The 15,951-nt window shown below is 32.5% G+C and overlaps 1 protein-coding gene across 1 annotated transcript in view; it reads right to left on the reverse strand.

Moving 5' to 3' along the window:
* The window catches only part of CkIalpha (Casein kinase Ialpha), a 163,771-nt gene that overhangs the window by 1,633 nt on the left and 146,187 nt on the right, over positions 1-15,951 (reverse strand). The window contains exons 5-7 of the mRNA XM_035363084.2: positions 8,795-8,934; positions 3,686-3,839; positions 3,224-3,434 (exon numbers count right to left, since the gene is read on the reverse strand). Coding sequence (XP_035218975.1) covers positions 3,224-3,434; positions 3,686-3,839; positions 8,795-8,934 — 505 coding nt within the window. The remainder of the gene's footprint in view (positions 1-3,223; positions 3,435-3,685; positions 3,840-8,794; positions 8,935-15,951) is intronic.

Below are 15,951 nucleotides of genomic sequence, written 5' to 3' on the forward strand. Positions count from 1 at the left end.
ATACACATCATTCATCATTTAATTCTAACCTACCCAAGCATTAAACTCATTTTATTGAATTAATAAAGAGATCAATACATTAAATGAAGAAAGTGTGTATGAAGGTTACATGCTATGTTTTAATAAAGACATCAATATATACCACATCTGTTTATTATTTAAAACTTTATAAGCAAGAAATACATCATTGATTAAATTTGTTTTAGCGAAAGAAACACTTAAGAGTTCTGGAACATTCCACAGAAATAATTGTACGCAATGCTAATCTGGAGATATCTCACTATTCCGAACTCACACTGAACTAACAACTGAAAGCCCATGCTCTCTCTGGTCTTATATAGTTTTCACCTGGCTGACAAGATATTTTGGTCACTTTCTGCTTCTTGAATAGGGTTACAGTACATCAATTACAGTTATTCAATTACAATACCCATTACAGTTATACCGGGATCAGACCAAAATGTCGCCAAGTTTGGAAGTTTTTTCACAATTAGCTGTTAAAGCAGCTTCATGACATCTCGCCATATCAGCAACATAGTCATTTACTCGATGTAAAATACACTTACACCTGTATTCTTACTTTTCTGGAATAGCATTGTGTCTCTAGAATTTTAAGGTTACATTATACAAAAAAATGCAAAAATTTCACATATAAATGCACTAAAATCATCTGTCTATGTACAAAATTCATAACATTATTTAAATTTATCAGAGCTTCCTCAACACTTTAAAGAATGATAATTACTTGTCTTTAACGAAAAAGAAATACCTGTCAAAATTCAAATTCTTTGTCATATTTCAACATTTCATTGCAAATGATTTCTGTTTAATAGTCTTATTTATTACTCCTCATTGTTTTTTAAGTTAATTTTACTACAGATGATTAAACTGCACATCCATAGTACCATATTTAGTCAAACATAAGACCCCCTATTTTTTCTATATCTTTGTCCTAAATTTTGGTAGTGTCTAACAATTAGAATTCTTACTAATCAAAATCTGATTGTTATATTATCTAATTATTAGATATTAAAATAAATGAAATTTCAAAATGAGAGGAAGGCGTTTAATTATTATTGTATCTAAAATAATTATACTGTTTAAATACTACATAAACCACACAGATATTATAACACACATAAACTGCATAAATGCTGCTAATTATAATAAATAGGCATGTCTAGATTAGCAATTTCATTATAAACCTGGATCACTGATACTGATAACTGTTAGATCTGAAAACAAATATGTAACTCTTACAGATACAATCAGAAAATATTTATCTGTCTTCAACTCTTCCTTCCAATCATGCTCAAATGAGCTAAACAAGGAGAAACAGCAGGATTAGTTACCATATTTCAGATGGGTTCACGAATGCACACTTAGCTAAAACCACTTCTTGATTACAATGTTTAGTTTGGGATGAAAATCATCAGATCTGCTGCTAAGATCTGACATAAAATTTCTAAGCTGAATCCTTTTCTTTATCTAATTTTTCACTGAATCCTTTTCTTTATCTAATTTTTCACTGAATCCTTATCTTTAAAAGATCAAAGTTTTCCCAGCATCACCGGAATTAAAAGTAAGTAAGAAAGACTAGGCAGAACAACATGTGATCCAAATTAGTCTATTGGCTCATATCCAAGTTACACATGGAAAAAACTACAAAAACGACCATTCGGCTGGAAATGAACTTAAATTGAACTACCAGTGTTCAGCGACTTTACTGCTCAGCCACTGGTGGGCCCTTCTCTCTTTGAAGCATAAGAGATTTCTTTTTCTACCAGCATTCTCCACAGAGATCACATCTTCTACAGTCTCAAATCCAAATTTTGCCAATCGATTGGGTTTATTAGTGAATGTTAATTTACATCAATAATACTTGCACAAAAGTACATAAATGTTGAATTATTTTTTACATTCTTCATGAAATGCTTTTGGAAAATGGTAGAAAGCACAAAGAGATGTCGTTTTAGCAAAATTTACATAATGGGACAAAATGATTTTGCACTTTAATTAAAAGCTTTTCAGCTACTTTTGCATAAAATTTTATACCAGAAAAGGGCCAGCAATTCTAACCCTGATCACACACAAGTTACCTGTCACAAGAAGAGCTCTGGCCTCTATAGTATGTTATATCACACGCTACTGTATTTCTGTCATACTTCTGATTTGCTTAGAGCTGTGGAAAATGTTACATTACTCTTTTAAGAAAGATGCATTTTACTTTCTCCTTAATGTAAAAGAAGGACCACAAAATACTGTATGACCAAAGGGTTAGTAGTGGCAGTGTGAAAAGTTATGAATGAAACAAAATTTACATTCTGACAACTGGTTCAATGGATCATGGGTTCAAATGGGTAACATTTGTAACAGAGTTGTGATTTATTTACTTTTGCAAAATAAATTGTCAGTCAAGTGATATAAAACGTTTAAGTGAGAAGTACACATATTTACTATACAAATTCTTAAATTTTTCTTAATTAAAATTTTACAATAACTTTGCCATTTAAATAATATAGGACATTATTTATTAATATCTTTCATTAACATCACAGTTGAATATGTAACAAAATTGAAAATGAATTATACTCGTGGGGGAAAAAGTGCATGCATATGTGGGGAGAGAAGTATCATTATCAGCAAAAACAAAAAAGTACTACATTTCACACTTATAAATAAAGGAAACTGTCTGGTAATTATTAATTCAAAGTATACAGCAGTGAATTCCCAAAACAGATTTATCAAATGGGATAGCAAACCAAGTACCACATTCATGTATTTACACAAAAAATATAAAAGGCACTCTTTCAATGAAACCCTGAAGTATGGTAAGACTGTTGAGACTATGACTAATGCCATAAGCAATACACAAATAGCAAAAGCATTTTCGAATTGTGAAATAACAAAAAGAAGCAAGTCTGTACATTAATTCTTTTGAATCATTTACATGCTAGAAAATACAATTTCAAAACTTCTCACTCAAATTTAAGCAAGAATTCATAAAAATGCCTACAAGCATCAAGTATTTGACATTCCTTGCACTGATTTTTATTCCTTCAATGTACTAAAGTCTGTTTTTTAATTAAAAGTTAATAAGCTTTTATAATGGCAGAAAAGCAAATGCAGTAAACACCAGTTATTAAACATCTAAATTGATTCTCATACACTTGAATAAAAGTATCGAACTCAAAAGAATTGTAAGCAATTTTGAAAATCTTACCAGAGGTGGTAACCACTTGAGAGGTAGCAGCTGCAGCAGAAGCAGCTGCTTTTTGTTTTAGCATGGTCCAATCAAAAGTGTAATCATATTGATGATTAAGAGTTCGAAACAAGATCCTGAACAGTTGTCGAAGGTACATGTAGTCGGGTCCTTCTTCAAAGCGGAGGCCTCGACAATAATTGAGGTACATTGCGAATTCTGCAGGAAAGCCCTGAGATGGAAATATATTAATATACATTATTCTAGCATATTTTAAAATTTGGTAACTTTACAAACACTTTAAAATTTGAACACTGCAGATCACATTTTTCACTACCATTTAAAACAAAACCTTCTTTACTAGGATGTGAATTTGACAAATATATCCTATTAGAAACATTATACTTGAATACTTTTCTTAAAAAACACAACACTTTGAGAAAATGATTAGAGAAAAATATTCAAAAGTAAGTAATTACATACTTTACATAAAACCTCAATGTTTGTTGACATTTTCTTTTCACTAATTTTCTCATACTTCTGCTTTTTGGTAGCAGCTTTCAGGCCTTGCCAAGGTAAGCTTCCCCGATTGAAATACATTAGAACATATCCCAATGATTCCATATCATCTCGTCGGCTATTAAAATACAATATGTTAGATATAATCTAAAGAAAATATTTTTTTCAAACATCAAAATGTGCACTTAGAAACTCTGCTAGTCAATGCAATTAACATGAATCACTGGAAAGCAAGACAAAAATAACAAAAAACTGGTTAATTTCAATATCATATGAGGTACACACACACAACAAGTAGCTTAATCCTTCTTAATTAGAGAAAACCCGTGTAATTATGATTAGCAACAAACATAAAAATAAATGTAGATTGCATAAGAAACACAATTCATTCCAAGTGAGCATCTGTTAAGCAGGAAGCTCTTTCCTACAGTTAATATGCGAATAAGTTTAATCTGCTCCCAAGCCTGTTTCAAATTACTGAAATGTTCTTAAAAACTTTCACAGAATATTACACACTAACATAAATGAAAATTCTAGAACTTGCTTATTAGCTATTAAAAATATCTGAATACATTATACAATCCCCCAGCTTTTAATATTAATCTGAATATTTCTAGTTTTTCCCTGGACACAGATGACTCTGCCTTTGATGCCTTTTGCATTTTGATTCATCTAGATTTCAAAAATTCTCTGAAACAGTTTACATCTTCCATTTCTTTAGAATGTTCCTAAAGTAGTACTCGGCATTCACCTGAAACCCTCTTCATTCCAGCTTGACTCAGATACAACTGCTTGGTTGTGATCTTATCTTTCAGAAGGTTCTTAATTATAAAGTAAGCATTATTCCTTTACCTTCTCCAGAAGAAATTGGGTAGTTTGACCATGGGTACCTGCATTGTTGGTTTTCCCCATGTTTAATTATGACTAAGAAATAGTTTTTTTTTTTTTTTTGGAAAGTCCTCTGCTTAGGCACATACAATTCTTGTATGCTTTGCTATATTAAAAATAATCTAATCTAACTATCATATAAATGATTTCTTTTCAGAATTTGATTCCTGTCACATACATTTTCTATTCCAAATAACCCTTTTGAGCAACATCATTGCATGATCTACTGCCTACCAAATTTCTGCCAACTGGTGTTTGAGAATTAGTATTTCTTGTGTCTTATACTGAAATGTTTCCAAACAATTAAGGCACTATATCCTAAGAAAAAGAGTCAAGGCATAAGATGGCATTGTTATTCTATAACAATAATTAAGAAAAAACTTCTTCCTTATAACATCTACAAAAATTTTGCTATTCTGGGACCAAATTCTAGTCTGATTAAAATGTAAAAATATAATGAAAAATCTTTGAATTGATTGTGGTTACGTATGTAAGGTGAGAAATTTGAAACACTTCCTCAAGCACTGAATGTGGTGCCCCATTTTCTAAAGCTGTCTTCAGAAGGAATATGAAGTCTGAAAAAGATTTTAATTATTCTTTACTAGAAATCTTATTTCCCTTACACATACTTCAAGATGTGAGTAATTAAAAAAGCACACGCTAAATACAGTTAAGGTTAGTTTCATAAGATTTTTTAATCCCCCTAAAATAGCCAAATATATATATGTCATAATAAGAGCAAAGGAAAAGCCGGAGCAGTGTCGATGCGTGATTAGATCCATACTGAAGAAGAATTTTGATTGCGCAGTATGCTAGTAATGCTAACTTGGTAACATCTAAAGAACTTGGCAGTCAAGGCAGTTTTAATTCCATTTTTATTTCCAATTGATATTTGTGGCCACAATCACTTGGCACTCTAGTCGTGCCTTTCCACAGAAGATTTACATTTTTGATATTGTTGAGATAGAAAGCAAGCCAGCAAAATTACATCTTAGCACAGTAGAGAGCAAAAGCTGAAGTGCGTAGTTATGAAAGATGGAAGCATGCGAAGAGAAAAGTTTCAGTTTGCAATTTGGTGATTGGTCGAGAGGGATCTGCATTATGGGTTAAGTAAGATCGCATGATTAATTTGAATGACGCCGTTTAGGCTTAAGCTGTTATCTTTTAAAAAAATCCACCAGTTATGTCTCAAAATTTTCAGATTTAGATACATAATTTATGTCAATTAAAAAATGGCTAGACAAAGAACACAAAATTTCAATTTGTTCTTAATACCATAATTATCCAAATCAGCCCTCCTCTTTCAGTGAAATTAATGAGATGTAAGCAAGCCAAGATTTGCGTATTGTCCCATTAACTATTAGACTATATCTTAACAAAATTATTAATTTCTGCACCACAAAAATCAATAATTTAAGCCTTAAATTACCTTCCATCATCCTTCTTATCATCTGCATTAAATTACTGCTTTAAAGAGATTTGCGCAGTCCAGAAAAGATATAACAAGGTTACAGATTTTATTCAAGGATAATCTTCCCTAAGTACACTTCTTGACATTAAAAATGCAACACCAAGAAGGAGTGGTCAGAAAGTGACGAAATTTGGTCAATAAGAGTGCAGATGGTGTCCTGAGAGATGGCTCTCCAGTCCCTTTCAAACAATTGCCACAGTTAGTCTTCTGAACGAGTCAGGGGCATAGTATGCAAACGGCGTCCAATCACATCCCACACATGTTCGATTGGTGACAGGTCAGGAGAGTATGGTGGCCAGGGAAGCATCTGCATACCTTGCAAAGCATGTTGGCAGATGCAAGCACTGTGTGGTCGGGCGTTATCCTGCTGAAAAATTGCATTAGGCAGCCCCTGAAGGTAGAGGATTTCCACCGGCCACAATACATTATCTAAGTATCGCTGGGCCATCATAGTGCCCTGAATACGAACTAGAGGTGACCTGGAATTTGTTGGCAGATGCGTCGATCCACGCATGCTGACGTCACTCTGGCTGCACCTGCACCCCTCCTTCTTCCCACATTTCCTTGTTTCAACCATGTTCGCCATAGCCGATGCACCATGCTCGCATCCATGTGGGTATCAGCTGCGATTTGACGTAAGGACCAACCTGCCATTCTCAGTCCATCACCATACCCCTCGCGAAATCGTCTATCCGCTGGAAGTGCCTTCGTTGACAGCGGCCTGGCATTCTCTCCTATTACACATATCCTCTGGGACAAAAACCAACTTTCTTCGATAATTCGTCTGGCAGAAAAAACGACACAAATATTGCCCATTCTGCACGTTCCTTCCCTTATACCTTACTTCACGTGCGTTGGAGAGCTGCGCATTTCACATCATTCGCATAACTCAGTGACGCGCGTCTACTCTAAAATTTTCATAAATTTCTGACCACCCCTTGCATTTTCAATGTCGGGCAGTGTATATTCTGTTTCCATAAGCATACTCACGTTTCTATTATATTTAACTAAGCAGCTGCATGTAAACCTTCATTAAGAATGTTTTTAGTCATTAAGATCTTTTAGTGTACAGTTACATATTAACAACATTTCAAATTTTTATTAATGTGTGGTTTCATGTTATTAACTTTGCATGAATGCTCTGAAATTTCTTGCTCTAAAATTTATCAAAAACTAAACTATTATTGTTTCAAAACCTCTATCTGAATTTTTTTTTCCTCCCCTCCCCCACAAATTCAAAATCTCAAGGTGTTCAATTGTGTAATATTCATTAATACAGTCAAATACCGAAAATCCGCCGACCTGAAATCTGCATTGCCTCTCAAAATATAAGCAGTCAGTTTTTATAGGTTCCAGAAACCACAATATTGATTACGAAATATCGAAGAAAAAATACTTACCAAATAATGACGTCATAATTACCGAATAATAATGAGTCATAACGGAAATACCAAATTATTGACATTATGATAACAGTTTTTTCCCCCCTCTAATCTGCATTGAAGTAAAAAAAGCAGATGATTCACTCAACTCTTCTTTCAAGTTCAGGATTCACGTTTTTTCTGAGCTTTGTTATTTCACTGGATTAAAGTGCTTCCTTTTTTTTTTTTTTTTTATCTGGATATTAAGAATTATTAAGAATATTTTAAATTTCAGCCCTTTTTAACCCCAGATAAGAAACACACCCAAGATTTTACTACTTGCAACGTTGAAAATGTAAATACATTGGATTGACGGTAATGCAAAAAGTGCAAATTCTGCAAAAGATGAAGGCAGGTGCTACTCCTCACTTTAGAGCAGAATCTTATGAAATTGCGACATAAGATATACGAAAAAATAAAGAAAAGCTGTTGAAATTTTACAGCAACAGTGATTCTAACGCTGGACTCCGAAACCGGAAATCTTTTCATGAGGCGAAATCGGCAAACCTCGATGTTGTGTACAGATAATACAATGAATAATATAATCAATTTATACATGTAATAATAATTTAATGCATATAATAAGTTATTGCAATAATGTATATAATAATTTAATTAAATGTATCTAATACGCCTTATTTATTTTGCACTTTTAGTCTTAATATTACAATTTATCATTTCTGTCCTGAAATCCGCAAAATCCTAAAATTCGCACAACCTTTGGTCGGAAGCTTTGCGGATTTCTGGACTTCTACTGTAGTAATAATAATAAATGTAAGTGCAAATAACTGAGCTTAAAGAAAATCAATGTTCAGCCAAGTGTGTTTGTTGTCACTAGAAAAAGCATGAATAGCTGCAATAATAAAATATCAATTCATATCTTGAGTTGCCTTACTCATTATTTTATAAGTAACTGATATATTAATAGCACAGAGAAGGAAAAGCTTTAACACATTAGATTAATACACAGAACTCTAATAAATAAATTAAGGCACTAGCCAGGTAAATAATTTTAAAACCCATTTTTATTACAAATAAAGTAACATGTCTGACAAATGTATGCAACAAAGCACTAAAAAACACTTTTTAAAACAACTTCTATACTACTTTAACAGTCAAACCTGTCATAAAACATTTCTGAGACAAAAGTTTTCACTGGTCTTAACAACATGCTGGTTTCTAATTTTTGAGGATCTCAGGATTCCAAGAAAACCCCATTAATGGAGAATATCTAGTAACAGAAGTTAAGCTATATAAAGAAAATTAATATTTCAAAGTATCATAAAAGCCTACCTTTGTTCAATACCCAAATGTGCATTGATGCTAGCATAACGAGCTGTGCCTGTTAAATTTTTGTCTTCACGATATGGAATGTGGGTGCGCGTTCTATTATCTCTATATTTTTTGGCTAGACCAAAATCAATCAAGAACAGCTGCAAAGAAAAATAAATAAATAAATAAATTACAAGTTTTGCAAACAGAAACCTAAACATTTTCAACAGTAGATTTGAACTACAGTCAAAAGTCGTTAATTCGGACACCCATAATCCGGAATGATCTATAATACGGACCTCGAAGCTAAAAACTTTCTGCGCGTGCGCTGTGTTGACACAATGCGCATAGGCGTTTACGCGTGCGCATAAGACCTTTAGACGGCGCATATGCGTGTGCGCAAGCGCAGAATACGTTTTCGCATGCGCGTTTAATGTATAACGGACGATATAAGCTAAAATTACCTTATTTCAGTTAATGTTGATGATTGCATTGTTCCTTAATCTTCGAAGTGGATCCGGCTTATTATTTTTTGCAGACTGTAAGAGCAATTTTATAAAAGTAAACTTGAACTTTCGATTATGTCAAATAGAATTTCCGATGCTGGAGCTCCCAAAGGATCTACAAAACGAAAGTATGTTTCGATGTCCATCAAACAAAAAGTGGAATTGCTGCAAAAAATGGATAAAGACATGAAGAAGGTGACAGAGATGTTAGTGAAAACGAAAAAATTTTGATTGACAAGTTAGTCGGGATTTTTGGCACAGCAATTAAGAGACTTGAACAGTGGAACTTTGTAAGTGAACAAGAAATTATGTCTGTTTATAGAATTAAAGAGAAAGTATTATCACATAAAACGAAGCAACTTAAACAACTTGCACTGAAAGAAATGTTTAATAAAGTAAACAAATAAATATTAAGCTTTTTTTTTATAAATTTTGATACCCTTTAGATCATAATTGTTCTTTATTTCATAAATTATGGTTTCATATTTTTAATTTTAGAATTTCTGCATACCATCTTACCAGATTTAAACTGATGATCTATAATGCGGAATCGCCGAAGTCCCGACGAGTCCGGATTAATGACTTTTGACTGTATTATTTATATGTTATTATATATATTCATCTCCTTTTCTAATTTTGTTTAAATATTATTTTTTCTTTCCCCCCTCAAAGACTCATGATGTTTTTACTGTCTCTATTTTTGTTCTACAAAACATAAATTGACAGAAATAGCAAGCACAGTCAGCTTTCAATTGATTATGTGTTAAAGGCAGAAGTTTTTGTTTAGATATAGCTGTAGATTGGCGCCAACAAGTGTTATTTCTTTCTCAGGGAGCAGACATAGGGAAATTCAATATAGGTGAATTAGACCTCACGTGTGACAAACTGTGTATTTTTTTAAAGCTCCAGCCAGTGGCTTTTTCTTTTGGCACAAGTTATAATATTGATGCGTGCGTACAGGTTCGTTACAAAATAAATGCACAAATCTGATGAAAAATGAACAAAAATTTATTATTATCACAACAAATATGATTAAATGTACTCCAATAATCGTGCAGTATTACAATATATCACAGTAGTTATCTTTTAACTACTCAAACGTTCAAAAGAACTTAATTCAAAACAGCTAAAGAAAGCTAATCCGTGAATTCGCTACAATCAACAAGAGCAGTTTTCTAAACAACAACAAACTAGGCAACTACCACAAACTGAGAAGTTTTCCTCCTTTTATAAGATTTTAAAAATCGTGTGCGAGAATTTTTTGGTGCTTTCTCGAAATCAAAAAGACATATTTATTTATTTAAATGCACGTGCTCTAGTATTTTTAATTTCCCGGCTTAGCTTTCTTCTTTTAATATTCGTCACGCGCTGCACTGCGCGGGAAATGAAACCATTTAATTTATAATTGAACTGACATTAGCTTTTTAAATACCAAATTCGTAACAATATTATTGATTGTGTACTGAAAGATTGCGAAGATATAGCATCATTGTGAATAGTGGCGAAATTATTAAAAGTATAAAATAGCTGGTGCTTGTTTGGGCTATTCATAAAATATTTCAACCCAAAAATGGCTACTAAAAACGTAAAGGTGGTTCAGAGTGCCGGCTTTTAATGATGAATGGGCCTGGAAATATTTTTTACAGTTGTAAAAGATAAATCAGTGTGTCTCATCTGCAATGAAGCTGTAGCAGTCGTCAAAGAATATATCATTTCCTGTCATTTCACATCTAAGCATAAGAATTCCAGTTACGAAGCAATGTCCGAATATGAAAGAAAACAAAATGCACAAAGTCTTCGTAAAAAATTATCAGGCCGACAAAATTTTTTTCAAGAAGGTAAACAGTATCCAAGAAGCAGCTACACATGCAAGTTATATTGTAGCATACAATATTGCTAAAAATAATAAAGCTCTCAGTGATGGGGAGTTTGTTAAACAATGCATGTTGCAACTTTGTGATGTTTTCTGTACAGACAAGAAAAATAATTTTGAGACTGTAAGCTTATCTCGAAAAACGGTGACTTCTAGAATCAAAGACATTGATACAAATTTGACATCAAATTAGAGTCAGAGTTGGCCAGTTTAAATTTTGCTCCTTAGAATGAATGAAAGCACTGATATAAATGATACTGCTCAATTAATATTATTTATAACAGATGTTGATGAGTACTTTGAAATTAACAAGGAACTGGCGTGCATGCGTTCTTTAAAGGGAACTACAATGGGATGTGATATCTTTTGTGAATTTAGGAAAGGGCTTTTAACTTTGAAAGTGCCTATAACAAATATACATAAATATTACGACCGATGGAGCACCAAATAAGACAGGGAAAAAAATCAGGATTTCTTGGACTCTTTAATCAAAACTATCCCAGGAACTATGCTGTTTTTCTACACTGTGTTACCCATCAAGATGCTCTGTGTAAATCTGCATTGAATATGAAACTCGTGCTTGATGCAATCATGAAACTTGTAAATACTATTCAATCTCATGAGCTTATTCACAAGCAATTTTGAGATTTTCTTCAGTCCGTGCAATCTGAGTACTCTGATGTACTGTATTACACGAAAGTAAGATGACTTAATGCAGGATGTGTTTTCGAGCGAGTTTGGCAGCTGAAAGACGACAATTTTGTAAATATAACACTGATTTTTGTTGTTTGACTTCTGAATTAGTATTGTGTTGTTCTTCCATGAGAAACAGTATTCTGCAGAGTGCGAAATGTTAGAAGACACAGATTGGCTTTCAGACTTTGCATTTTTTACAGATCTTCTTTACCATATGATCAACTTGAATGTCAAGATGCACGAAACAAATCATTTTATCGACGATATCTAGGCCTACCCAAGGCCATCTTGATGAGAGAAGGCCGAATCCAAAGGGGTTCTCCCCTGCTGTGACATCATGAGTGAGAGCGATCGTACTAAAACCATCTTTAAATGGTATAAGCATAAATAGAGCATACGATTAAGCTAGAAGTTATCTAGCATTAACTATTCCTTAACTATAGTAAATTGAATTTTTATCAAACAAGAAGGGAAAAAAAAAAAAAAAAAAAAAAAGACGTATCGAAAGTTAAGTTTATTTACGAGCTCACTTTGGAGTATCTTGTTGAAGAGATTTCGGTGAGTATTTAAATTTATGAAACAAATGTTTGGTTATGAAAATGAGTATTTCTTAATTGCTGCAAATCTGTACATTGAGCATCTTTCTACGTGTCTAGGCATAACAAATGTAAAAAGAATCAATATGTCAAAATCTATGTGTAAATCAAATAATGAAGAAATGGAATGCTATTATATCACTATGTTCTCAGATTAATTTAAAAGTAACATATTTTTATCTTAAAATTATGATATTAACAATTAAATGTAAATACTGATAAATCATACATCTAAGAGATGTATAACTCTTGAATATCAATCTTTTAACGTGTCATATTAATATTTGCAACTCTTGAATTTCTGGGTATTTTTTTTTTTTTTTTTTAAATATGAGACAGCAAAAACATAGTTTCTTGTAGTGTTTGGAAATAAGTGAAAATATTTAGTTTTGAATGCTAGTCACACTGTAGTTAAAAATTTGATATAATATTTATTTTAATTAGTTTAAAACTATTTGATTTTGCAATGTTTAATGCTATTAAACTGCATATAATGGTATGTAACTAAGAATATAGTACTGTAAAGCATGCTATCGATTAGCAAGCAAAAATTAATATTATTTGAGAAACTCCCCTAAGATGCAATCCCATTGTCTAAATATAAAAGATTAGTAATCCATTCTTTAGTTTTTAAATATTGCTTATAGGAAGACAAGGATATATTTGTTTCTCATTACTACTTGGGAAAAAGAAAGCGCACTGACCCAAGATCATTTTGGCTAACCGCCCTTGGCTGTGACGTCACCAAACATTAGCTTCAGCCTTCTCCTATCAAGATGGCCTTGGCCCATCTCAAAGCTTTTGCACTAAAATGTAATCTGTTTGCTGAGCAGCTAGCTAAGAACGACTTGTCTCATTCCCCGAGGTTAAATTCAATACTCTCAATAAATGAAGAGAAGCTTAAGAATTTTGAAGATGGCTTGAAAAAACTACATTTTGAGTTCACATGCAGATTTAAAGATTTGAAAGCCATTCAAACAGAATTGGATATTTTTACCATGCCTTTGAACATAAATTGTGAAGCAGAGAGGTCATATTTGCAGCTTGGATTGAGTTGCAATCTAACGATCTTCTCAAGCAGTTGTTTCTAAATACACCAAAGTTAGTTTTACAAATCATTATCGAAAGTAAGTTTCCCAAATTTAATATCCCACGTCCAGAAAAGCAGTGCTATGTTTATGTGAACAAGTATTTTCAACTATGAACCTTAGTAAGAATTATTTCAGAAGTAGACTGACAGATGAGCATTTAGCCTCATTCCTTAGAATCAGTACATCTCACTTCGAACCTCAATATAAGGAACTTTTAAGAATGAAATCGTAATTTCATTCATCTCATTAACATATTGTCATCATAAGTTGAATACTGGTATATTGTTTTTAAAATTTTTTTAAAAAAATCTTGGCCCGCCAAAAATTTTTTTTCAAATTTTTGGCTTGTGACCAAAAAAGTTTGCTTACCCCTGATCTAAACCATTTTCCTCTAAAGTCTTTAATAAGAATATTGTTGATCCTCCAATGGTCGTATCTGTTGTAATACAAAATACTAAAAACATTTCTTGAATAATCATGTGTGTATTTTCTAAATTAAGATACCTCATACAAATTGATATCTGCTTTTGATGGCTGGCATCAGGGATAGAATCAAGTAAAATATAAAAATGCTTTGCCTGTTTGACCTTATTTAAAATAATTTGCTTTATATTATCCCCTAATAAGCTAATTGTTTTATTTTGAATTTTATCTTCAAGCTAATGAAGGATTTTTTTAGTTTTAATTTTATAAATATATACAGACATGATAGGATCAAATTTTGTGATCATTTCTATATACTTTAAAAAGTTATTATTTCTTTTGAATAATTTGTTACTGAAACCATGGAGGACTAAGTTTTGTTTGCCTAAAAACTGAATGGCATAGATATTTCTTTCAATAACATTGCACTAATACTTAATCTCTCTTTCTTTTTTTTTCCAAATAAAATTTAAAATTCTGAATTAACAGCTTTATTTTTTCATAATTGTTCTAAGAAATTGAATTAACTCTTTTGTTATTTGGTAAGATTCGACAAAAACACATCTAAAAAAATTTACGTTCATTGCCGTCTTTTGGGAAACTGAAACTGGGAACCAGGTTTTGGTAATATCTCTGTTGTATGTATTTAAGGTGTAATGAAATAACGAAACATTTTCCTTCGGTTTTCTGTATAGCTAAAAATCGGAAAATGGCCAATTTTGGAGTTCGGAATACCTTTTATATTTTTACTTCACTTTAAATCTCAAATAGGTATATTTTAAATTCAGTGGTACTCCATAAGTATGTCAATCCTTTCTTCTTGAAAGATAATAATTTTTAGTTTAATAAACAAATGGTTCATGTAAAAAAAAATTTCGAGGAAGTATGCTCAAATCGTCGCTTTTCTGAATTGAAAAGCTAACCTAATATGTAATTGCACTTACCTTCTTTTTTTTTTTTTTTTTTTTTTTTTTTTTAATGTAGAATATCAATAACAACAAGCAGTCACCAAAAAAAAAAAAAAAAATCGCAAAAAAAGATAAATGTTGCACAAATTACTACGATTGCAACAGATAACAAAATAAGGATGTGTTGAATGTGTCTACAGTGCCCCCTGTACTCTTACATAGGCATCACGTATTTTCGTTCACATATATTTACAAGATCAGCTCAGCTTACATCAGAAACTGCAAAAAGCATTAACTGATGAAAATCAAAGCGATATAAGTAGTATAGATCTTGTGCATGAACTGCAGTTTTTGCAAACTTTTGGAAGAAATGTAGCATCGCCAGTTGAAACTCAACTATATATCATTGTCAGCAACATAGTGGTGTGCAGATAAGAATTTTGGGTATATCCTTAAGATATCAGACCTAGAGCATTTTTTGTGCCCTGTTATAGTCACAGTTTGAACCTTGAAGTGAACTTTGTCGCGTACAACAATTTATTCAGTGAAAACTTATTAGATATGTATATTAATTTGTTTTTTAATTTTAAGATAATAAATAATGTTCAGCAATATGTTTGGTATCCAATGCATTTAGTATATTCTTTCGCTTCGCTTCAGTGTTACTTTTTTATAACGTGCTGTTGACTAATGCTCACTTGTGTGACCTACAGTCAGCCAAAGCGCACTCACCCACAAAATTCCTCGTCATAAGGAGCATAAGATATGCCTGTTATTGGCAACAGCCTTCAGCACTTTACAGGTGACAGTGCAATTTAGCTCAGTTTCGTCCCTGCCATTTTGATAGAGAGCACTCTGGGGTGACGGGTCCGAGCATCTCCCAAGTTTCTTCCCCTACCACCAACCTTTCGAGAGGATTTTTGCCTCACATATTTAGAGTGCCCCTAATGCCACACGGACACTATACATTTACAAACATCCACGTTCTTCTCCGGAATTCGAACCCGGCCCCTTCAGCTCGGCAGTCAGCAATGCTAACTGCTATACAAGTTGGGCGGCTTTTTATAACATAAATGTATGTATAA

Source organism: Stegodyphus dumicola, chromosome 4 (assembly GCF_044657685.1).
Source record: "Stegodyphus dumicola isolate Sdum_Otavi_A_Nest chromosome 4, ASM4465768v1".
Classification (NCBI taxonomy): domain Eukaryota; kingdom Metazoa; phylum Arthropoda; class Arachnida; order Araneae; family Eresidae; genus Stegodyphus; species Stegodyphus dumicola.